At 42.6% G+C, this 26,684-nt stretch overlaps 1 protein-coding gene across 1 annotated transcript in view; it reads left to right on the top strand.

The window, feature by feature from the left end:
• Window positions 1-26,684, top strand: part of LOC136638899 (collagen alpha-1(III) chain-like) — a 133,999-nt gene that overhangs the window by 20,515 nt on the left and 86,800 nt on the right. The window contains exon 3 of the mRNA XM_066612927.1: window positions 25,993-26,019. Within this exon, the coding sequence (XP_066469024.1) occupies window positions 25,993-26,019 (27 nt within the window). The remainder of the gene's footprint in view (window positions 1-25,992; window positions 26,020-26,684) is intronic.

Here is a 26,684-nt window from a genome sequence, read left to right as displayed (position 1 = left end):
AATCCTATCCACACCCAGGACTAATTCCAATTGACTGTCATTGTTAAAAACATATACAGGTTGAGACTCATTATTCGTGTGGTTTCTGTTCCCAGAACTCATGTGGATGGCAAAAAATGCACTAAAGTAAAAAACATTTAAAAAACAAAGTTCCCTTGCTCTGATGATTTAAAAACAGCCTTGCTTACCTTTGTGATGTAGGATAAGAGTCCTTAAGAAGACAATCCATCAATCAGTCATCCTCCAAGAGCTTAGAAAGGAGCTTCAGTCAGCCCCTCCCTTCACCAATGCAAACTGATCATCTTTCTTTCACGTGCTCAGGGAAAGAGAGAGGTCGCCTGGAGAGAGAAAGATTGATGGATTGTCAGCCAGCTGCCCCCCCCCCATTAACCAGTTTAGTGTTAAAGGACTGTTCATTTTTTTAAACTGATTTTAAAGGGATGCATTTTTTCCCTTCTCCAGGGATCAGCACATTCCATCTCATTTGCAGTGGCCATTTGTGTTGAGTCAAAACAATTATTAAAAAATCAAGTATTGAAACGTATTAAAAAGCCAAAACAAGTGTTAAAAAACAAGTATTAAAAAATCCATATATAACAAGGTTGGACCTGTACATAGTAGCCTGTTAAAAGTACAGGTCTGTAACATTTCCCCAAATGCAGTCACATACTATGGTAGCATCAATTCTAATATATTAAAATATTGAAATGAATGGGGACCCACCTGAAATGGGCTCACAACCCATCTCGTGGGTCCCAACTCGCAGTTTGAGAAACACTGCTTTAAGGCATTCTGAGGCCTTTCCCGGGGCCTGTATCAGAAGTAGCGTGTTTTAGTGCTACGGAGCCATTCTGAAACTCTCCAGAGGTGACCGGAGCACAGCTCTGGATTCAGGTTGGAGCAAGTCTGGCTCAACACAGGTGAAATCCATAGATAAACAGGCTCCACTTGTAATAAGTGCAGTACTTCAAGGGGCCAAATTCTAAGCCATTTGAAACATACCTACAGCATTTTATAATGCTGATGACTCTCAGGTCTTAGAAAGTTGAGAAGTTGATTTCCCAGGAGCACTCAGACTGCTTAGGAACTTAGGATAATAGCAGGGTTCCTGCATAACCTGTTCCTGTTCCAGTGTGATAGTGACATGCTTGACATATGAGCTTTCTGATGCAGCCTCCTTTGGGTCAGAGTCTGGACTTAGGGGCATAACAGAGCCCCAGTGCAAATGCTTCATCCATGCCTATGTTGTGTTCAGGAATGTGTTCCTGTCTGATACAAAATAAACAAAAAATGGACTTTTTGAGCTTATTTTAGTTCTCCACTTTTGGGGAACATTCACCCTTGCTTATGACACAAACTGGCATTTGTGAACATGTTGAGAAAGGTGGCTCCTCTGTCTTTGTCCATCCTGCTTTTCTGCTTTTCCTCCAAGAGTGTCAGGATATATAAGGGTTTTCCCATTTGCTCAGAACTTTATCACAATGACAGAGTTTGTGGACTATTCCAAAGACCTCTTGCTGCATTTCGATAACTATGCATTCTTTTGTTCCTGAATCTCTGTTTGCAGTAATTGTTAACAGTGCTTTAAGAGGGACAGAACCTGTGAGAGGGAGCTTAGGTGTGCTGAACAGTTGGTGGGAAGGCAAAGTATCAATGTGGCTTTATTGCTGCAGCCTGGTTCATTGTCTGTGACATGTACACTATAGCCTTCCTTGAATCACATGTACTATGAAATCTAGGATGGATTCTTTTGTTTCCTTCTGTTAGACCATATGTCATTAAATTGCAAAAAAAAAAAAAAATCCTCTTCAGCACTAACATTAACTACTCTGCAAGTTTTGTTGTTTTCCACCATCATTTTCAAGAATAAATCCTGGCACACTGAACCTGAGAACAATAGGAATGAGAGCAGAGCGCCAGGATCTGTTTTCATGTTCACCAAAACATTAGTATGTGTAGGGCCACTTTGTATTACCTTCACAGTAAGTTGAGTATTTTCTCTGCAAGTAGTTCTATTGAAGTCAATGGGGCAGTAAAGGAGTAATAAATTACTGAGGTTCAGCGTAGAACAGACTTTGCTCTGTTTTCCTCTCTCTACATACTTTTGGTGTACTTTGATTTACTAGCTTATTAGAAGGTCCTCAGACATGGACTCGTTAATTTTTGATTTTATGTGCTGCCCAGTCTTGAGTGAGCTTGCTAGTGGGCATTTATGCTCATAAAACTTCAACAGCAATGTATATAAAGAGGGAGATTGAAGAAAATCTAAGATGTGGATAATTCTGATGCTTATATTAGCATTGTAGACAGCTGCATCTGGAAGAGTGTAGAAAGAGGGAAAATGAAAACCAGATGCAAGAGCAAATACTAGAAGTAGACCTTCTCAGCTAACCTTTAAATAGAGCCATATCTTCCCATTATGTTGCCATTTAATGGTTCAAATTATTTATAGAAAAAATAAGCAGTGATGGCCTGATTATTTTAGTAGTGCCAATAAAACGTGCTGTGCTTTGGGACTGAGCAATAGAAGGTAAAAATATGTAAACTTTTGGTCAGCTATTCCTATCTCCAAGACCCACAATATAGCATGTTAGTGAAGCAGGTACCTGAGATAAAATAAAGTTTGTGGTAGTAACAAAGAAAAAGGAGCTTAAGGAGACTGTGCATGTTTACCGAAAGAGCTATAGGGGCAGTGCTCTCCTCTGAAGATCTTCATGCTGCTAGGCTTTCAGCAACAGCCAAACAAGGACTCTGGACAAATGTATCTGTAATCATCCACCACACTGGAAGCACTGTTTGGCTTTACAACCCCAATCCAAGCATGAACATTTTGTAGAGCAGCAAGAAGTTTGGGCTTGGTTCAGACCTAATGCCAAAACACGGCTTGGTGTGATGATAACAAAGACTAATGCAAACCATAGTTGGCCAGTCTGGATGTAAAGGCAAACTGTGGTTTGCTGAAAATGAGGAAAATACTAATTAAACCAACAAAGGGGAGAAGTAACACTCATGCCAAACCATGATTTGGTGTTCACATCTGGACTGAACTAGTGTTTCCTTTTTCTTGGTTAGAATTTTACTGATTTTTCTCCCCTTAATTGATGTTACCTTCTTCTTTCCAAATCTATTCAGCGAAAGTTGCTTGGAGCCAATGCTCATTTCTGATCTGTAATACTTCTATTACAGCAAGAAGAACAAATGTCTTAGTATATCCAAGTTTTGTTAAGTCAGAGTTCAAATCTGAAGTTAAATGCTTGTTTTTTAAACCAAAGTAAAAAAAAAAAATTGGCAGAACTTTCTACGTGAGGTGCCCAGATACACTTTCTGAGTAAGAAACAGTTTTGATGATGTAATATTTCCAACTCTATCTGCACTATTTTTATAATTTCTGGGATTTTATATTTTAAGTTAGAGAGAGGGCTGGTCCAAGAAAACTTGACAGCTGGCATGCCAAACACTGCACCCCATGCCCAATGATGCTGCAAGCCAATGCTCCTCCCATTCTCCAATATTCTAGCTCAGCACTCCCTTTCATATTTCCTCTTCTTCTGTGACCCCTTTTTCTTTTCTAACCCGAGGAAGAGGAGTAGAGAAAGCAAAATAGGAGGACAGATATGGGTGCCCCACCACCTATGTCACCAATCTACTGCCTGAGGTGAACACTTCAGTTGGCCTCATGGATGGGCCAGTCCTGCCTAGGCTATATGTTATAAAGCCAACATTTTCAAGTGAGGCAACAAAAGAGAGAATGTACCGGAGGTGTCTGCAACAATGTAGAAGTGTATGGAATGTTCTCTTAGCTTAGGACTGAGAGGAGCAATGGCCAACTGGGAGAGAAAGTTGAGAGGAGAGTTGACCTTGAGCAGGTTTGTGCTGCTCTCATGCCTCCCCCAAATGCTAAAAAGAAGACACCCCAGAGACCACTGGGGCATCATGTCACTGTGTGCATGGTGTCCTTTTGCGTCAGTAGTGGCACTTCAGTGTCGTTTGCTTCCACTATTTTTGTCTTTTGGTTCAAATTTGTAAATGTTTTCTTGACAAACTGATGGATGTTAGGAAATGAGGATGTGTCATGCAATGCTAAAAAAGTACTAGCAGGACTGAAGAACAAACAATGTTTGTAGAGCAAGCTTCTGTGTTAACAAGAGGCATGACTGGAAAATTACGGAAACTATGTCGCGGCGAAACAAGGTTGATTCTTGTTTTTTATGAGATTTTCTTGCAGCATTAGCAATGTTTTTTTGTCCCATATGGGTTGTAGGATTTTGGTTATTCCAGTTTGCAATTTTGGTTTTGAACAAGATTTATGTATTGTTTTCATCACGCACACCACAAGAAAAAAGCGACGGGACACTTGAGGGAAAGCAGCAAGTGGTTCCTTTTGTGAGGGGGGAGAGACACCCTTTTGTTTTAGGGGCTGTAGACATTTTTATTCTATTCCATGCATCCAGTGCTTTTTTGTTAGCCCCTTTGGATCAGGGGGGATTTGAGTTTCCAATTCTCTTTCCAAAACCTCTTCAATTGCTATGAGCCCATTAAGTGCATGGTGGGTGGGTACTTTAGTAACTGTCACAGGGACCTAATTGGATAGCACTCTGAATATCTCTGGTGACAATGGACATATTCTTCCTGCCCATTACATGTTGCACATTTCTAAAGAGAAGGAGACTGAGTTGCTTTTGAGTCCTTGTTTCTGCAAGGATTTTAAGGAGTTTTCTGAAGTGAGCTGTAGTGCATGAGCTCTTATGCCACTTCCACAAGGAAGGCTATCGCCTTCTCTGCAGTAATACTCGACAACTGTGGTTCTCACACATTTAGCACCGGGACCCACTTTTTAGAATAAGAAACTGTCAGGACCCACCGGAAATGATGTCATGACCAGACGTGACATAATCAAGCAGGAACATTTTCAACACTCCTAGGCTGCAATCCTACCCACACTCATTCAGGAGCAAGTCCCATTGTTAAAAGCATATACATAGTAGCCTGTTAAAAGTACAGGTCTGTCACATTTCCCTAACTGCAGTCACATACCATGGGAGCATCAAGTCTAATATAATGAAAATAAAATATTGAAATGAATGGAGACCCACCTAAAATTGGCTCATGACCCACCTAGTGAATCCCGACCCACTGTTTGAGAAACACTGCTCTACAAAATAATGGTTAGTTATTTTGTGTGTTTCTTATGCATATGTGTCTGTTCTTAAATTTTAAAAGAGGAAGATTGACAGCCCAATTCTATTGGGCTCTAACACTAGTGGAACAAGCATTCCACCAGCATGCCTTATGGCAGTCACAATAGGCACCTCGACAGCGTGCAAAGATGCACACTGGCAGAGCTTCAGTGAGAAGGCTGCTGCTGATCTGTGCATGGTGGCAGCTCCTTCGGGAATCACTGATAAAGGTAAGTTGGCAGGGAGGTATTGACAGGGTCAGGGCAAAGGAAGAATGAGGGATAGGGAGGGGATGGGAAGGGAGGGTCCACTGACTAAATGAGTCATGAATCTGGAAAAGCTCAAGTTCGTGAGTCTGGGTGTGCTTGCTTACTTTTTTCGCAGCGTGAAAGACCTCGTGGGGCCATCTGGAAACCAGCAAGCAGCAGGGTAGTTCCAACCAGGGTTAATACTTTTGTTTTCAGTAGCTTCACAAAAGACTGACTTGAGTTTAAATGATTTGGGAATTTCAGGGGGGAGTCAATATGGGTGCATGCTAGGACTTGAGCACTAGTTAAATCATGGGGGGGTGAATATTCAGGACTCGAAACTTGCCACAGTGGCTCCAGCACATCCCTGCAAATTCCTAAAGTGCTGAAGAATTGGTTTCTGTTGCCTGAGTTTTTAAATATACATATATACAAGCTGAAGTCTGTGAAAACTCAGATTTTTTTTTTTTTAATGAAAACCTTCACTGTATTTAATTTTATTTTTCACATTTCTGTACTGCCCTTCCTCCAAGGAACTCCAGTTCTCACTCCCCCAGCTTTTTCAAGTACACATATCTGACTCATTCAGGAGTCTTCCAAGGAAGTGGAGATGGTCTAACCACACATCACCTTTTACTTCACTTTAGTGTGGTTGGAACTGATATAGCAGGGGGCAGAACAAAACGCAAGAAAGGGAATTGGATCCAATTCTCTCAGTGTAAATGCTTTGCACAATTTTAAAAAATTGAATTTTTTCTGTGTCAACTGCAACCAACATTTTTTTTTTTAATGAGCTGTTGGGAATTTCACTGGATAACTAAGCACAGGAAAGCTCATTTAAGACCTAGTAAAGATGCCAAAAGTGCAGGTGGCCCAATCTGCAAGAAATGAAGTGTGCCAAAGACACTCAGTAAAGCCTTGCCTTGAAATTCTGCCCACTTGTAATGCCAGAACAGCACATGGCTACCTAATCTCTTTGGAAGCATTATTGCACAAATATCATCATTGCTTATGCTACAGCAAATTACTCTCAAGGGAGCACTTAAAAGTCAATCAAAACTTGACAGCATGAAAACTTGATGAATTGTCAACATGTGTGGGATAATCATTCCATTTTAATAATTTAAGATAAATCCCTTAAGAGCAGTAAGATAGGCCCATGTACAAGAGAACTGGCTGTCCAGCAGTGTCATGGGTCACTTGATAGAAAAGGTAGTGCAGGACATCTGGTTTACTATTCAGATTTGTTAAAGAGCCTTTTCCCCACTAATACAGCACTATATTTTATTTGCTTTAAACGAAGGATTCTGTTCACATCTTTGACTGCCTGGATAGTTCTACAATGCTTTGTAATACTTTCATCTCTGTTTCAGTGTCTGTTTACCCAGGTACCCCTCCAAGAAGTACATGAGACAGACGCTTGGGATTTTTATTTATTTAATCGTATGGCAAGAGTCTTGGGATGATTGTAAATTTATTGAATTAATAACAATAATGCTGGCTACTAAGAGCTTAAGGAAAAACAGCACTAGCCGTTTACCTCCCTCTAGACCCCATGGACGTGACTTCCTGGCTCCAGGGGTCACTCAGCAGAGACCAGATTAGCCTATCCCAGTCAATCCCAAGGGGTCAAGACAGCTGGCCAGCGCTGACCTGCAGAGGCTAAGCCTTGAGCTGGCCCTTGCTTAACCAGCCAGGGGGCTCACCAGCTAGCCTCACCAATGCAGATAAGTGTTGTCAGAGCAGTCCTGGCTCACCCCCTGACCTTGCTTGCCTCAGCATGTACACCAGTCCTTCCATCTGACTACCCAGCCAGCACGCCACCTGCCCCACTCAGGGAAACATCTATAACAACATGTCCAAATGCCAGTCCAGGGTAGGTGAAAAAACCAATAGCTAAAGCCAATCAGGTTACCAGCCAAAAATTCCTACCCAGCCTCCACATGGAGTGACCAGCTTCACTCAGACTGAACATAGATAGAGTCAGTGGGGCTTGCTGAAAAGGCATGGACTGAAGCCAGGGAGACCTCGCTGGCCCCAGCACCAGCTGCACCACACTCCCCCCCCCCCCAATTGATGGGGCAGCCAGTGGGCTGCCTCCATTTTCCTGCCTTGGCCCCAAGCCTATCCTGGGAGGCTGGGCAAATGGCACTGGGGCTCTGTTCTTTCTATGCAAGCAATTCTTAGTTTAACTATGCAGCACAATTTTTTTTATACAAGTAATTCTTAGTTCAGCTACACCTCCCTTATGTGAAAATGTTTATCCCTGTGGTTCTGAGTTAATGCTCAGATACGTATGTAAAGACCCAATGAAAGCAAGGCAGACTTTTAATAATGAATAAAACTTTTTGTCACTGGAAAAATGGAGCATAGAACAGCAATAGGTTTCTCACTAGAAGCCAGCAAACAAATAATTGGCTGGTTAATTCAAAACAGTATGTGAACTTCAACTTTATCCTAGGTTCGTCTAATTTTCATCCTAGGTTTTGACTGTCAGTGTCCTTCTGAGTTGCTCTCCTTGAGATCACAGTTCTGCAGTGACAAAATCCTGTGCATATCTACTCATTGTAAGTCCCATTGTGTTCAAAGGGGCTTACTCCCAGGAAAGCGTGTTTAGTCTTCAAGTGACAATTGGCAGAAGTCAGCTGGATCTAGATTCTAAGAACTAGTGACTACTTCCTTTAACCACCCCATCTCTCAACAAGTCATTAGCTCACCTGTCTCCCTTCCTAGCAGACAGCTCCTCCTGGCTGTAATTTTCTTTAGCATCCCTTCTGATTTCCTTCTTACCTCAATTCCCTGTTTCTTCACCTATCCTTCTAAGGATGCAGTCCTAACCCACTTTCCAGCACTGACATAAAGGAAATGCAGTTCCTAGGTAAGGAAACAAACATTCCCTTACTTTGAGGACATCTCCATGAGTGCACCCCAACTGCAGAATGCAGCACACGTTCCATTGGCACAACTATGCCAGTGCTGGAAAGTGGGTTAAGATTTGGGCCCAAGTTTCTTTCCTATTCTACTCCCTACTTGACATCTTTTTACATATTTCTGGGCTTCCCTATCTTTTTGCTTCCTGGGATCCCACTGGGAGATCCTATTGTGGAATTCCACAACATTGACATCAGGACACCAAGAACATCCACCACACTGGTACGCCTATAACATCTTTGAATACCACCAACATCAGCACTCCCCCACCACTACCCCGGTTTAAAAAATATTTAAAGACTTTTGTAGATGCTTGACATTTGAGCACATAAGACCAATCAATGGCTGTTAACTATCAGAATTGGATTATAGTTCAAATTGGTCATAGAATTTATATGCCTTCCACCATTGGATCAGTTCCATGTCACTCAATTATCCCAGACCCTACTGGATGAAATAGAAACTCTTTTGTGGAAAAGTGCCATTGAGTCAGTGGGTCTCTGTCAACATCATTGAGGTTTTTACTCAAGGTACTTCATGATACTAATGCTCCAGTTCACAGCCATTTCTACTTCTTTGTTGTATAGTCATTGAGAAGGTAAAGCATGTCAATGTGTTTTTCTGTTACACAGTGAAAACTGGGAATTGTTTATAAATAGCAACATGGAGTATTCAGAACTGGGTTATGCACAGCACATACGGAATTTACCATTGTGGTAAATGTTCTAAAATAAAATAGAACTTCCTGAAGGGTTTAAGTTCTTCTGAGGCCTGTCTGGTTTCTTCTGTTAGGAGTTCTTCATATGCTACACTGTGTAACAAAATCTGAACATTTGCATGTTTATCTGAATATTTAGATGTGTATTAAATTTGGTGCAGTGATTTTAAAAATGCCACTATTTTTGGCATAGCATCAATAGTTTAGCCACAATTAACGCTATGCAGTTGTATAATAGATGTGTATTATAATGTATTAGGTAGCCAATAGGATATATAAAAACCCAAAATTTAAGATAACTAAAAATTTTTTGATGATACGAAAAACCTAAAATTACCATTGAAATCAGCACCTCCGAATTGTATAAGAAATATTAAAAATATAACATAAATAATTTGTCTCACAGTGTTAGGTATTTAGTGTGTGCCTGTATTGTGTATCCTAAAAACATAACATGCAGTGGTCCAAAACGTGTGTTTGATATGACTACATCAGAGAGAGCTCTCCATTGGTTTCTGCTCCTTGCATTGTATACCAGTGGCAGAAGACCCATGGTTACTTGACAGCAGATGGTGTGGCCCCGGTGGCCTTAAATGCCTTGTATTCTCTTCTAAAGGATTTATTACTGTCACAAAGGAAACTGAAGCAGTGGGTAGCAAAAACGTCCATGAATTGCTCTGCTGGATTTTTGCATTGGTATTCAAATATTTGTTAAAAAAGTAAATATTTGGAATCCTTTCAATGGAGGGATCTTCTGGTTTTGTGTACCTATAGTTTCTTTCTTCTTTGAGGTAATGTAAAGTGTATTAGCAGGAGAATAGGTGGAACCGGCTCCAAAAGAGGGAGGAAACAATTGGCAAAGATAGCAGCTGGAACCAGCTGCTTGAGCTGATAGTTAACCCCATTACTTTATGTCCTTAATGCACATAGAGCAAAAAATAATGAATGGGGGGGGGATCTCAAAGAACAATAGAACTTTTAAAAGCATACATTATTTTTCCCTAGAAAAAATTGATATGCAATATATGACTTATTATATTAATATATTTAAGGAAGGATAGAGTGGATGGAGAGATGCTCTTTTCCCTCTCAAACAACACCAGAACCAGGGGACATTCACTAAAATTGAGTGTTGGGAGAGTTAGAACAGACAAAAGAAAATATTTCCTTACTCAGTGTGTGGTTAGTCTGTGGAACTCCTTGCCACAGGATGTGGTGATGGCATCTGGCCTAGATGCCTTTAAAAGGGGATTGGACAAGCCATGATGTGTATGTGCAACCTCCTGATTTTGGAAATGGTCTATGTCAGAATGCCAGATGCAAGGGAGGGCACCAGGATGCAGGTCTCTTGTTATCTGGTGTGCTCCCTGGGGCATTTGGTGGGCCGCTGTGAGATACAGGAAGCTGGACTAGATGGGCCTATGGCCTGATCCAGCGGAGCTATTCTTATGTTCTTCTGATTATAAATATGAATGTTATCCAGGCTAAAAACATCTTTTATGCCTGTGGGTTTGGTAGCTGCCCTCAGCCCTGTTTCCCATCCCATCCAGTCACTCCCCAGTCTGCCCTTAATTGCTCCTCGAATCAGTGGCTGCTGCCGGATAGCTGGGACCAGGAAGAATTGCAGACCCATTCTTTCTGCAAGTGGTGAGAGGGGGCTGCCAAATGAGGGATGTAGACAAGCTGCTGACGTAAGTTCTGATAAACCTCCGACCAAGAGCCAGAACAAGCATTCAAATATTGTGTTGGAATTTACTCACTTGGGATTTGTCCTGTGGTTGTTTTCTACTTCAAAATGCAGTCAAATGTTCTGACAGTGGAGCTCTTGGCCGGCCCATGGGAACTCTCAGTCAGGTTCCACTCTGTCAAACGTCTTGTCAAACATCTTCTAAGCGCACATTACCACATGAATTCCCTGACAATTGTTGTTGTGGGAGAGGGGGGATTGTAATCACAGTTATGGGGAAAGAAAAAGGAATCCTGTCAAATGTCAAAAAGAAGCCACAGATATCTACATGGAGTTGCAGTCAGACAGCTCTAAATACCACAGGGTATCTACATTCAAAGACCTCACAGCCCAATCCAATGTAAATTCCTATGTGGTGATGCACAGCATTAGTGTAGGCTCTGCTGCATCCCTCAGGGGATTTTTGGCTGCTGGAGGTCTCCTCCAGGTAAGGGAACGTTTGTCCCCTTGCTCCGGGGTAAGTCCCAGCAGCCACAACAGGTCACCTTGCAACTGCACCTCATACCTGCAAGTTTGCATCAATCTGTGCAGGCAGATCTAGCCTTTGAAGGGGGGTTGGATACGGTGCACAGCACCACCAATCCTGCCCCCCTACTGGGCCTAATTTGCCCACCAGCCACCACATCGCTGCCCCATTTCCATCCTCCCCCCACCCTGTTCAACCTCTTAAGAGCAGGTGCGAGTCTAAGGAGTTCCATTGTAGAGCAGGAGGCTTACCAAGGGGTAAGGGGATTAGTATCTCTTCTGAAGCCTCCTGATCTCCTCCTCCCCCCATTAAATGCAGTGTTTGTTATTGGGGTGGCCGCACCATCACTGACTGACACAGATGAATCAGTAGACATATTTGTTGGTGTTTTGTTGTTATTAAGAATATGTATATACCACTTTTCAACAAAAGAGTTCAGAAAATGTTTTGCAGAGAAAATCAAATAAATAAGACAGCTTCATGTGCTCAGGTGCAAGTTAATGCATTTTGGTAACTCTGAAAATACAGTATTCCTGCAGTTTCAGTTTTGAAGGAAGCTGTGAAGACTGAGCAACAAATGAGAAGCGTATGCCCATTTATTGTACAATAAACTGATGGTGCAGAAGGATGCTAAATACAAAATAAGGCGGATGACTTTGAATGAGCAAGCTTGCTGGTTGTCAAAATAATATTCTCGGCCAGCACTTGTCTTGCAACCCAAAAGATTTTTTTGGATTTTCATGCCAGCTAACATGCAGCTTAAAAAAAACCTCCCTCTTTTCATATGAGAGGGAAATTGCCTAATTTCTACAGCTCACCCAGTCGCATGTTCTAACAATGCTTCCCCTGAGGACAGGCAGCTCCAAAAGCATTCAGATGGCACTGCACTTTCTGACCTCACAGTGCAGCCGAAGATGAAGAAAGGCACAGAGCTCTGAGATTTTATTGCATAGTTGTGGTTTGTGCTGGTGTATCACAGAACAAGGATTTATCTAGAACACATGCCCCTCTCAGTGAAGTTCTCACAAGTAGATTCATCCCAAATTAGTTAATACTTTTTACTGTAAATTTCATGCCAGTGACCATAAGAATAAGCACGTTAGATCTTATTAGATCTCCAGATCTCCTCAGTAGTGATTTGCTAGGAAATGCCTCAGCAGAGGGAAATTCACAGAAGTGTCTCAAATGCAATGTATAAAGAAGGAAAAACAAAAAACCTTGATGACTAAAGTTCACGATTCAGTCATAGTCCATAAAGCAATGTACATAGTCATAGAGCAAAAGCAGACGTTTGTAGTTGTCTGTTATACCTTAACAGAGAATATTATCTTTTTAATTTAGACTAGATCATGAAAAAGATCAATAGTATAGTTTAATAAAATGTTTAAAAAAACAGACCAACATAATATATTGGTCTTTCTTTATTATTTGTGAAGCAAGTCGTTAGTTTTGGTTCCATATTGTCTTGGGGCTGACTTCCACGTGTGTGAGAGCACTTCTGAATTTTTTCCATGCTACAACTACCCTTCCAGTCTTCAGTGCAATCTCATTGAGCAGTGTTTCTCAAACTGGGTTGGGACCCACTAGGTGGGTCCCCGTTTATTTCAATATTTTATTTTTAATATATTAGACTTGATGCAGTATGTGACTGCATTTGGGGAAATGTTACAGATCTGTACACAGGCTATGCGTTTAACAATGATAATAAATGAGACTTAGTCCTGGGTAAGTGTGGGTAGGATTGCAGCCTAGGATTGTTAAAAATTTTCCTGCTTGATGGTGTCACTTCCAGTCATGACATCACTTTGGTGGGTCCCGACAGATTCACTTTCTAAAAAGTGGGTCCCAGTGCTAAAAGTTCGAGAACCACTGTCATGGATGATATACTGACCCAGAACAATGTACGTGTGCCATTACACGCAGAATCTAAGGAACTTGTGTTAAAAGTGATGATCACGCTTAAACGCAGCCTCAGTTGAAGTGTGATCAATGCTGCCTACACTTCTATCCAGAACGTTCATGTTTCACAAAACCATGTCATTTCTTAAAATACTTCTTACTACCACTTGGAAGTTGTCAGATAATTGTTACAACATGGTGCTGTTAATCTAAAATAAAAAACATGCATTTAAGAGGGGTGTTGTATGGATCTATGCTGTGCAATATTGTATTTAGGGGAGAGAGTAATGGTACAATGACAAGTAAATTGTTGTTTATTCAAAACCTCTTTGTGTGTGTGTGTACACACTTGCACATATGCCTGTCTGTTTGCATTGGCAAACACAGATCCAGTGCTAAGTGCCAGTAGCCCAGATTCTTTCCCCATGCAATTACATTTGAACATGTTTTCATATGCTTTCATAATTCAACCTGGCATGAAAATAGATCCCCCTGATTTCAGGGAATGAGACTGAAAGCTGATTTGAGCCTATTATTCGTATTATAGAGTCTTTCTGATGGGCTTCGTGATCTGCCTTAAGGGCATTTATGTGGAAAAGCGATATAGAGATTGTAAAGCAAATAGTATTAACTTTTCTTAATTTTGTTGGATTTTCATCACAGTTCATTTATAGACAAGAGCTGATTCTTACTTCAGGGTCATTTCAGCACCATGTAACATCTTGATACAAAAGTTAACCCATATAGCTTCCTAAAAACACAAAAATTGAATTGGATAACTTCGTCAGAATGAGCATAAAGTTTGAAGGAAGGGAAATAAGTGAGTGCATACACAACTGTTCAGAAACTGAATGAGGAAATTGCAGCTGCCTAGACTTCCCAGAAGCACATCAAAACCTTTGTGAAGAAAATGAGTAGAAAGGCTGTCACAACAGAGGGATTTGGGGTGGAGTCTGTTTCTTATGCATGCCATTTGGAGCCCGCTGTGTTCCCTCCTAATTTTTATCTCCCTTCTTGATGGATGCAGGAAGCAGATGACCTGACTAGAATCTCTAAATGAGAATGTTATGCTGCTGGGTTTCATGGAGAGATTACATCCCCCCACCCCATCTCCCACAAATAGAAAGAGAGCAGTCTGGTTTTTGGGAATTGCTGATGTTCTGCATTGGTGAATGGTGAATTGACAAAACCAAAGGAGAATAAAGAATTTATTTAATTTTGGTTAAAAAGCAGTAGCTTTTCTGTCTTGGAAACCATTCCAAACTGATTACCCATGATGCAGTCTGATAATGAGGACTAATGAGGGGGGTTGTGTTTTCTAGTTGTTTTATAGACACATATATGACTGTAGAAATTGCCTTGCGGGATCATTGCAAAGCCTATCAAGTCTTCCATTCTTTTTCCCAGTCAGGTTAGCCTAGTGTCTGTAGGAAAGTATTTATATATAACACAAATTTGTGTCTTTCTAGTATACACACTTTTCTGGAAGTACTATTGAATTCAATGACGGCCTAATCTTATTGGGCTTTAGCACTAGCGGAATGAGTGTTTCACTAGCACTAACTGCTGCAAAAGAACCGTAAAGCACTTTCCAACAGCGCACTCAGTAGTCTGCTGCTGGGACACCAGTGAGAAGGTAGGTACCTTCCTGCCCATGTTGTCTCTCCTGTCGACTGCTGGAGCAGGGTTAGTCAGCAGGAAAGGTGGGAGGAGAGGGAACAATGTGGCAGGGAGAGGTGAAACTAGGTGAGGAGGGGGTGTAACAGGGTGGAGAGGTTGTTGGAAGAGAAAAAATAATTTTATATTTAAAGAAGGATGAGAACTCGAGTCAGGTGACTTGAATCTGAGTCACAAAAATCAGTGTTTTTCACTGACTTGTGTACACTTGAGTCAGCTGAGCTGATGACTCAGGAATTAATTTGAGTCTGAGGCCACTGACTCAGCACTCAGTCCCCACAAATGCAGACTTAAGAGTTATTAAGGAATTAAAGAATGAAGTTGCTGATCTCTTGAATAAAATATGCAACTTGTCCTTCAAAACGGCCACGGTGCCAGAGGACTGGAGGACAGCAAATGTCATACTAATCTTTAAAAAGGGAAAGAGGGAGGACCCGGGAAACCATAGGCCAGTCAGCCTAACATCTATACCGGGTAAGATGGTGGAATGCCTCAAACACATAGATGAACAGGCCTTGCTGAGGGAGAATCAGCATGGCATCCGTAAGGGTAAGTCTTGCCTCACGAACCTTATAGAATTCTTTGAAAAGGTCAACAGGCATGTGGATGTGGGAGAACCCATGGACATTATATATCTGGACTTTTAGAAGGCATTCAACACGGTCCCTCACCAAAGGCTACTGAAAAAACTCCACAGACAGGGAATTAGAGGGCAGGTCCTCTCCTGGACTGAGAACTGGTTGAAGACCAGGAAACAGAGAGTGGGTGTCAATGGGCAGTTTTCCCAATGGAGAGAAGTGAAAAGCGGTGTGCCCCAAGGATCTGTCCTGGGACCGGTGCTCTTTAACCTCTTCATAAATGACCTGGAGACAGGGTTGAGCAGTGAGGTGGCAAAGTTTGCAGATGACACCAAACTTTTCCCAGTGGTGAAGACCAGAAGTGATTGTGAGGAGTTCCAGATGGATCTCTCCAAACTGGCAGAATGGGCAGCAAAATGGCAGATGCGTTTCAGTGTAAGTAAGTGTAAAGTCATGCACATTGGGGCAAAAAATCAAAACTTTAGATATAGGCTGATGGGTTCTGAGCTGTCTGTGACAGATCAGGAGAGAGATCTTGGGGTGGTGGTGGTCGATGAAAGTGTCGACCCAATGTGCAGCGGCAATGAAGAAGGCCAATTCTATGCTTGGGATCATTAGAAAAGGTATTGAGAACAAAACAGCTAATGTTATAATGCCGTTGTACAAATCGATGGTAAGGCCACACCTGGAGTATTGTGTCCAGTTCTGGTCACCACATCTCAAAAAGGACATAGTGCAAATGGAAAAGGTGCAAAAGAGAGTGACTAAGATGTTTACTGGGCTGGGGCAACATCCTTATGAGGAAAGGCTATAGCGTGTGGGCCTCTTCAGCCTAGAAAAGAGATGCCTGAGGGGGGACATGATTGAGATGTACAAAATTATGCATGGGAAGAATAAAGTGGATAGAGAGATGCTCTTTATACTCTCACATAACACCAGAACCAGGGAACATCCACTCAAATTGAGTGTTGGGAGGATTAGGACAGACAAGATAAAATATTTCTTTACTCAGCGTGTGGTTGGTCTGTGGAACTCCTTGCCACAGGATGTGGTGATGGCATCTGGCCTGGATGCCTTTAAAAGGGGATTGGACAAGTTTCTGGAGGAAAACTCCATTTCGGGGTACAAGCCATGATGTGCATGTACAACCTCCTGATTTTAGAATTGGGCTATGTCAGATGCAAGGGAGGGCACAAGGATGCAGGTCTCTTGTTATCTGGTGTGCTCCCTGGGGCATTTGGTGGACCACTGTGAGATACAGGAAGCTGGACTAGATAGGCCTATGGCCTGATCCAGTGGGGCTTTTCTTATGTTCTTATGACTCAAGTCTGTCTGTGTCTGGGTGTGCTTGCTTACTTTTTTTGCGGCATAAAAGACCTTGTGGGGCCATCATTCGGACAGGGCAGGCAGCAGAGAGGTTCTAGCCAGGACGTAGGGAAGGGATAATGTTTGCTTTTGCATCCAAGCCGGGGGGGGGGGGGGAGGGAGGTGGGAGTGGGCTCTTTTGCCTGTCTCTGATAGGTAGGAACTGATGATCATTGGATGAAGAATGGGCAGCCTGATTTGTTTCTTTGCATGAGCCCAAGGGGGCCCCGCCTGCCCTGTTTACAGATGGAATGGGGACAGCAGGGGGAGTGGTTAAAGAGAACTCCGACACACACTCCAGCAGCAGCCCCTTTTCTATTCTGCACCTGACATGTGTATCAGAAAGACTCATGTCTTGAGTCTTCTCAAGTTGCAAAAATATTCTGGGTGACTCAGAAAGTGCTCCCATTATGATTCATTTTCTAATCAAGTCATGGGGCAGAGACTTGTGTCTCAGCTCAAGTCAGGCTGCATTAGACTTGCCCATCCCTGTATTTAAAGACACCACTTTCACTGGAGAAAATGTATTTATTCCTTTGAGTATCATATAAAGCCCCTTTCTTTTTCTTTACTGATTTAGAGCCCAGTCCTATGGTCCGCGGCACGGCTCCGTGCTGCGGACCACAGTCGCAAACGTTCTGTAAGGCACGTTTGCGGGGCTCACCGCCAGGCTCCTACTGGAACTTGCCCAGCGCCGGCCAGAGCTGGGCTAGCGCATGGCAGTCACCCGGGTTCCGCGGGCTCGGTGGTCTCCCGGACCGCTGGGCTGCGGAACAGGAGGTGGGGACATGGCCAGGGGCGTGGGGAAGGCATTACGGGGAGGGGGGAGGCATTCCAGGGGGCGGGCAGGAGGCGTGTCGGGGGGAGGGGGAGAGGCGGATCCGCAGAGCTGAGTTCCGCAGGATCCTAGGCGCTCGTGGAGGGCTGCACGCCCTACACAAGCACCTTTACTTTAGCACCTACCATTTGATTGGTGCTAAAGAGAGTAGCCCCATTGCGGGGCTGCTTCTTTTACTTTACTTCCTTTACCCTTCTCCCGAGGTCTCCTGCGATAGTGTGGGAGGCACAGGATACGGCGGCAGCCCTCCACGGAGCCGCTGAGCCTGGGCGCTGTGGGCAGCTCAGGTTTGGGCTGTTATTTACTTGTAAACACAAGATATTTCTTTTGCATGTGCCAGTGCTGTAAGGGGCTGAATGAGGAGAGGGCAAAGGCCAGGGAGAGAGGGCATTCCTAGCTTGTGTGTAAAATTTACGAAACCACAATACAATATGAAAAACCAAAACCCCCTCAAAGGAACAAACATGTTTTCTTCTGGGTTTCAGAGTGATTTTTTTAAAAACTCTGTAAATAATTGTTCATATTCTATTCTGGAGGACTAGTCAATTTCTGCAAATTTTAGCATGAAGAGAAAATAAATAGTGATCAGATACTTTATTAACGGTCATCCGACCAGCTAGTCACAAATCAACACAACAAAATACACAAAATTAAAACCAACATCCCTTTACACATATATAAAATCATCAGTTTATACTCGATTTTTTTTCTTATCAACTGTGCAGCATGGCAGAAACGGGCCACCCTGAGCGATATATCAGGATTAACATCAGATAGCAGAAAAGCAAGCTGCTCCTCCACCTGCATCCCCGTTGCAGCGCCAAAAATTGGGGAAATAAATTTAGATCGCAAATCATCATAGTTTGGACATTGCAGAATAATGTGGGCAGTTGTCTCCACCACATTATTATGGCAGGGGCACAGTCTCTCTGAAAAAGGACGCCTTGCATAACGTCCCAAAAGAACTGCTGATAGAAATGCATTGCACCTGGCTTTAGTAAAAGCAATCCTGAATTTTGGAATAACAATGTTATAAAAATATCTGGCAGGAGAAAGCATAAGAGCTTGATCCCCAAGAAAGACATATGTAGAAAGTCTGGCTCTCGCAGATCTCATTTCAAGATCCACCAACCTCTGATGCAAAATTTCTTTTGCGTCTCCCGGGCTCATCATTGTTAAAGACACAGGGGAAAGATCGCAAAAATTAAAGTAGTCCAGGTACCTCTTTTCCCAGGAGCCTATAAAGGGATCCAAAAAGATCAAATGAGTAAAATTACCCTGTCTCGAGAGAATCTTCAAGAAATAATGCAAGGCATTTAGCCACATCAACATCTCTATACTTGGGATGCTGGATTCCAGCCTAACCACAGTATTCGGCACACATCAGGGGACATACATCAGTTGACGCAAAAATTTGGTCTGAATCACCTCTAAAGACCTGGTGTTTAAATATGGGGCGATCTCAGAACCATAAAGCAATTGAGCCCTAGTTTTAGCATTATGCAGCCTTAGAGCCGCAGGGAGAAATTTGGCATCTTTGGATGAATAAAAACGATAAATGGCACCAGATGTTTTCTGTGCTGATTGACTGACATAGTTTTTATGGGCCAAACGGCCACCTTGATAGTGAAAAATCACCCCCAGGTATTTTATTAATTTAACCTGCTCGATGGGTTTCCCATTTAGGAGCCATCGATGGGCCTTATAGTGTCTGGCAAAAACCAACACCTTTGTTTTATCAGAATTAATGATCAATTTCTCCTGTGAGCTAACCAGGGCTAAATGGCGAAGGGCCCTCCTCATGCCGACCTGTGTTCTCGATAATATAAGTACATCGTCAGCATATGCCAGAACAGGGGCGTAACGATCTGCAAGCTTTGGAGGATGTAAGGCCAGATCATCAAAGGAGGTAATCAGTGAATTTATATAAAAATTAAATAAAAGGGGGGCAAGAACACAGCCCTGTCTGACCCCTTTATTAACTAAAATTGATTTCGTTAAATGACCACTAGATGAACACCTAATCCTTATGCCAGAGTTGCTATATAAGCTGACCATAAGCAACAATAATCGACGATCAATAGATGATGCTGCAAACTTATCCCATAGCCTTGATCTAGGGATTAGGTCAAAAGCAGCCTTGAAATCAACAAAGGCTGCAAACGTTTTATGCCTTAAAATAAATAGTGGCATGTCCCAGCATGCTGGCAGCATTAAAAAAATAAATATTAATCTTCAAAAATTAAAAAAAAGAACAAGCCAATTAAAACATTTCAAATGAAGATGACAAGATTTTTTTGGTTTATTTATTTGAACTGCTGCCAGAGCCCTCCCTGTTTTCCCTGGAGGGTTTTATCATTGTTTACGTATTAATTTAAAATAATAAAAATATCTTGGAGCAGTTTTTTCATGCTTCCTTTCCAAAAGCATACAAACCCCAGAAGATCTGGAAAAAAGGTTTGGGAGCTCTGAATAGAAAGGTTAGAAACCTAGATAGAAAGGTTTTGGGGTTCTGAATGATTTAATAATTGGACATGAAAAACAGTACCAAAGAAGTTCTAGAAAGATTTTCAGCGCTGCCCCCAAGAAAACGACTGTATGTGTCTTGACTGGGAAAAATACCTAGCTAGATCAGGAGTGAGAGCTAGAGAGATGGACCATTCTTTGTAACTGACTGAGGATGGAAAGAACTGAATAGCTTGCTAGCAATGAGAGGGATTCTTGAGATGAAAGTGTAAAAATTTGATCTTTAAAAGTTGCATTATCTTAGTATTTGTATTTTCTTGGTGGGGTGTGGCTTTGGACATCATGAAGAGCATCACAATTTATCACTACACCCCCATTAAGCAGTTTCAGAGCTGGAGATGCTGTGCTTAACTGTGTGATCAAAGAGACTACAGTGTGTATTCCCACTGAATACAGGTGCCGTACAATACATTTTTAAGTGGCTGCCGTGTGATTCCAATAGACATGAATGCACCCTGAAAGAATAAGATTCTGAAATCTGGGATCCCCAGTGTGTCAACTCCAAGACTTCTTGGTCCTTGCTTCTCATCAGTATTAAGGAGGACCTGGTTCCATCTGCAGTGCAGACAGCAACCATTGAATTGAAATAGCAAGAAAGGTCTGTATCAGAGCAGTACTGATGCCAGCAATTGGGTACCCATGATTCACTTAAGGAAAACTTTTCCCAGTTCAGCTTCACCATTCTACATGGCAGCATAATAAACTGCCAGGGCAATTGCCAAATAGTCTCTGTTTTCTGAAACTGTCGGCTGCTATTTGCCTCATATTTTTCAAGAATCTGCCTCCCATATGCAGCTGCTCAATACTCAGACATGGCCTGGCCCCAGCAGTTTATTGAAATTTTATTTTGGTGTTTTATGACAGCCCAGTACAAGGAAGGCTATATATAGGCTTTGTTACACTTTTTAATGTTTTTTTGATGCTAAACACAGTAAGAGCATAAGAACATAAGAGCAGCCCTGCTGGATCAGGCCAAGGGCCCATCTAGTCCAGCTTCCTGTATCTCACAGTGGCCCACCAAATGCCCAAGGGAGCACACAAGACAACAGAAGAGATGAGTGTATATGCTGTGTAAATCATACAGGAGGTCATAAGCAAAGCCCTACTGGATCAGGCCAAAGGCCCATCTAGCCCAGCATCCTGTTTCCCACAGTGGTCCATCAGCTACCCCTGGGAGGCCCAGAAGCAGGAGAGAGAGGCTCCAGTATTCAAAAGCCTACTGCAGAACCGGAAGATAGAGTTTAGACCTGTTTTCCCTGTCGCCCTGTGACTGGTACCAGCTTTCCTCAGCTTGCCTTTGTTGCTGCACCCCAAGTTCCATCTGGGGGTTGTTTGTAGCCTCTTCATCTATGTCTGTCTTGGGCAGGGACATCTTGCTGGCCAGGGATTGCAACCAGATTGCACCTGGGTGCACTTTTCATGTGCCAATCTGTGGGCATCCATGTAACGTGGGGCATCTGCCACAGCAGCCTACATCTGTTCATGTATGGGTGGTCATTGGCCCATCCGTGCCCCAGTGGCCATGGAGCACATTGCACATCCAGCTGCACCTACATGCTCCTTTGGTATCCTCATGGGCACCTAACGGTATGGCAATTAATCTGTGGCCCTCCCTCCTGCACCTGCCTGCCAGATATCATGGTGGCAGGGAATGGGACACATGACAACTGTGGGACGTCTCCCCATTTGGGTCCTGGGTGGCCCCATCCCTTGCACCTTCCTGAGGCTATGTATTGGTGTGATGTGATGCAGTTGGCTGCCAAATGCAGTCTTTATCCTATGCTCCATAATGAGGGATTAGTTGGGGCTAAGGGGTAACAGAATTTGCACTTTTCTCCTGTGTTTCTCTTCCCTATTGTTCCCTTTAGACTTCCTCCTACCTACACCCACTCTGTTGTTGGTGTAGTGTTTTACCAGTGATGGGTGCATGGCCATCTTCTGAACGGGTTAAGATCTATCATCTGCCCCTCCCACAGAACTCCTTGTCTTCTCCCTGTTTTAGCCTCTTTGCCAGCAGATGTACCAGAGAAGTAGCTGTTGTTTTGTATGCAAAATGGTAATCTATCAAGAAGATGGTTTTCCAAATGGTTTGTGGGATGTAAGAAACATTTGTCATCGCAGTCTTTTCGGCCGCTGTTTGGTGAAGAATAGAATTCTGCAAACTGCAGACTTCGTGTTGTTTTGCATGCAGTCTGTTTTGGTTTATAATTTTGTGTCATCTAAATGAGTTACAGGCAGGGGTATGTTGCAACACCATCAGCTGAAGTTGCCAAGTGGCCCTCTTTTCCCAGTCACCTCTCTGCCGCCCCTAGTTACAGAGCCTGGTTTGTTAACTGCTCGTTGTCCAGCCTGTTGACTTAGAGAACCAGTTAAAATTGTTTTGAAGACCTGAGAACATATTGGCTAGTCAGAGGTAGATGTTTTTCAGTTACAATACACTTTTACTTAAAGCAATCTTTGGAAGGAGTTCTGGAAGAGTAAGGAAGGGATCAAGCATGTGCTCTTGCTGCTGCCTTTCCCACTGCTTTAGAAACTCTATCACGATCTCAGTGCTGTGTCTTCTGTTCTCATCTTTCTTCCCCCTCCAAATCAATAATTGTGCTGTTTTCTTTGACGCTCTTTTAAAACATATCCTTTCATGATTATCTGTATAAAATACCTTTAGTAATATAACTGTTTGTGTAGGATTGCCTTATTTCAGCCCTTGAAATCTTTGCAGCAAATTATTAATATGCAAACTTGACCTGGCTGAATGATCAGAACTCATTATTGGCAATTCTATCAAGGGGAGACTATTTCTTTGCCAGCCCATCCAAGACAGCGGTGGAAGGTGTCATGGAAAGGCTTCCAATCTTCCTGTTTTACATAAATTAGAATTATTGTTGGATTTACTCAACGAGGAAGGTGCATGATGTGCATGAAGGTGGTGATGTCCTTGACCCAGATGTCACCACCTCTCTTGCTTGCATACTGCCAGACCACTCTTACTATTTGATGTGTAGTCCATCAAACGAAAAGAAAATCAAAAATATAAAAAATAGTGTTTGAGATAAGCTATTGATTATATTGGTCAACAATACAGAGGATAATGTTCAGTGCAGGAGTAGAAAAAGCTGGTGGACCTGTTCTAACTCAAAGAGGAACCATACAAGCATCCAGAGAGCAGCAGAAGCATAATGCTATTATCAGGACAGCCATGAGCCCAAATACACACTGCATTTGAAGTGTCATTAGCCATAACTGGTTTAATTTTTCTTTAGTGAATAACAACTGAGTCAAGCCTGCACCTTCGGTTTCGAACCACAGTAGGGAGTATTTGAATCTTACACCTCACCATGGTCCAAATCTGCAGGGCCCTGATACTGTTACTATTCACTAAGGAAAGCTAACACTATCAGGGTTGATGATGCTTTAAAAGTTAGAAAGCAGTATGCTGGCAATAAGGGCCTGAAAGCTAGCTTTTGAGTTTCAGAGAACTCCTTGGGCTGGAGTGTAAACAAAACATGTTGGGGGGAGAAAGGAAAAAGATCTTGTTAGTGAACGGCATGGTTAACCAAGTCTGCAGTAGGTGGACATATGCAGAGCAGTCTGGGGACCAGGGAAGTAGCTTTATCTCAACAGTACTGAGTAAGGGGGCTAATTCTTAAGATTAACTACTACCAATTAAATATCCCTTTAAATATCACATTATTGTCACTCAGAATATTTACAGTCAGTTTTCATTATCCGCTAAGGTTAGGTTCCTGGAAACCCTCACAGACAGCAAATTGACAGATATCAAACCATTGATGCTATGGGATCAATGGGGTTAGGTACAAGGGGTACCATAGTGGAAAGGGATACCTTCCCTGCCATCAGAGAAATCTAGCAGAAACCCTCAGGAAGCCAGCAGAGAGCAGCAGGAAGTGCCAAATTATATCTGAATGCTGCAGACACATTCCAGAGGCTGCAGGGACCTTCAGAATGGGACCCGGAAGCAGGACAGACCCCTTTAAAATGACCGGTGGAAGCTTCCACTGACCATTTTAAAGGAGTCCACACTGGTCACAGGCACCATTCTGAAGGTCCCTGCAGCCTCCAGAAGGTCTCTGTATAGCAGATAACAAGGATAGAGGCACAGATAATGAGAGAAGATAGCAGTTTTCCCCCTTACAGGTCAGTGAATTCACAGATAGCGAATTTCCATATAAAGAGAATATGCTCTTTTTCAACAAACGTTTACAAAGCAAAAGAAATGAAAAGTAATTTGCTGTTCCAAGAAGGGACTGCAGTCTAAAAAGAAACAGAAAGAGGACAGCAAACAACACTGGAATGTGATAAAGGAAGACAGTTGCTCTCCTCCTGCTAACTAGAAGAAAACCACCACTTAAAAGGTGCCTCTTTGCTCGGCATTACTTTGTGCTCAGTACTAAGGTGATCTGCGCATTTTCCTGTTTTTCCTCTGAAACTGTGAAGCAAAAATTTGTTTTTAAAATGAAAGTTTTTTATCTGGGTCAGATTATGCATTACCCAGGCACCATCTGCAATTCCTTGCCTCCACCTAGTAGTCAAGATTTCTGGGGAATATGGCAATCCTACATGTACTACTGTTAATTATTATAAACTGCTTTTGAAAAAATGACTAAGTAGATGTTATGATGAGGAGTAGCCTGCAAATTAAGTTACACATGAAAGGGCAAGCGCTCACTATTGCATGACAAGGTCAACTGGTTTCTATTTTACCAAGCATTACCAAAAGATGCAAGGGTGTGCCTTGAAAACAACCAAAATATTGCACAATAATTAAGCGCCTTCCTAAATAAGACACATTTAGAGCTTTCTTCCATGATCGATTTTTGCACAATAAATGTACATTTATTAGTTGCACTCATTCTGCTCATTATCTCACAAGTTGGCATTTCTTTTGTGAGGACTCCACATATTCCCAGCACTCAAAAGTGTAATATTCTGTAACTAGAGAAAAGAGAGTACTTTCCCAGATAACTCATATCTCTGTAGCAGCCATTTTCAGCCTTTTTCATTTCACAGCACACTAACAAGTGCTAAAATTGTCAGGGCACACCATCAATTTTTTGACAATCGACAAGGCACACCTCAGTGCATCCAGGGGCTTGCATCCCCCAATGGCCCTACTAGTATATGACCCTCGCCCAAACTCCCGTAGCACACCTGCAAACCATTCATCATGGCACACTGGTTGAAAATCGCTGCTCTATAGTATGATTATTGTGGAGACTGTCATTGCAAAACTATCATAGACAGCTACTGTTTGTGCCCTGATTAGTAACAAATGGCACACCCTACCCCACTCTGTGCCTATATGATTACCATAGTTGTTGTTGTTGTTGTTGTTGTTGTTATTAACAGTATTTATATACCGCTTTTCAACTCAAAGTTCACAAAGCGGTTTACAGAGAAAAATCAGATAACTCACACTACAGTTATCACACTACAACCTTAGAAGAAGACTCAATGTTTTAAAAAACTGACAAACACCATCACTACTGGCTTTGTTTTTCAGTTTTATTTTCTTTCCTAATTTTTTATAATTCTCCTAGCCCTCTCACCTCTGTGTTGATGTGTTCATCTAAGAAAATTTTTAAGGCGGATACAACTATCCTCCCACAGCAAGGCTATTCCCCTCCATCTGTATTGTATGCAGATGGGATACCATTCTGTTCACATTGAAAAGGGATTTGCAGTACAGTTGAGGAGGCGTGCATTCACTGATAATGTGGAAAAGTCCTTTATAAGAAAAGGCAGGATTTCCTGAGCTACAAATTAATCTCCTTTAGCAATGCATTGTTTTCTTCTCATTTTAGGGCCCTCTTGGTTTGGATGGCAAGCCAGTAAGTAGTGCTCTTGCAACTTTGCTTTATGACTGGTTATTCCATGGGTTGTTGATGAATTAAAAGTGTTGTTATTGATCTCTACAAAATTTTCATGAAAAATTTTTGAAGTTCTTGTCAGCAATTTTTGATCATTGTTGACTGAGTCTGTGAAACCACTTACAATAGGCTTTACCAGCTTTTGAAGAGCTGGGCTGTTAGGATGCTCACAACTTCTTACACGTGCAGGGCAATCCCATCTTGCGTTGGAACAGGCAGGCCAGGAGGCCCACACTGTATCCAGCGCAAGATAAGGGCCTGAAATGGCTTAGCTGGAGGTAAGGGGAAACTCTTCCCCTTACCCCTGAGTAAGCCACTGCAGCCCCAATGGGTTTCCTTGGACTTGCTCCACCTCAGGAGGTGGCATAAGTCCAAGGAAAGTAGAGCGGCTTGCAGCCGCTCCGTGCTGCTTGGGACCAGGGGCTAGGATCTAGCATATCTTTTGGGTCCCAGCCCTGCCTCTCGCTCCCTGCCCACCTGCCCCCAGGACTGCCCTCCCCCCACTCCAGAACGCCTCTCTCTCGCCTCTTCCTTGCTCTCCCCAGTCCCTCATGTCAGCTGAGCTTGGCCAGTACAAGCCTCCCCTTGCAGCCTCCACTGGATTTAGCCTCTGCAGGCCAGCATGT

Source organism: Tiliqua scincoides, chromosome 2 (assembly GCF_035046505.1).
Source record: "Tiliqua scincoides isolate rTilSci1 chromosome 2, rTilSci1.hap2, whole genome shotgun sequence".
NCBI lineage: Eukaryota > Metazoa > Chordata > Lepidosauria > Squamata > Scincidae > Tiliqua > Tiliqua scincoides.
Note: the sequence above shows the minus strand (reverse complement) of the source record. Positions and strands in the feature narration are given on the sequence as shown.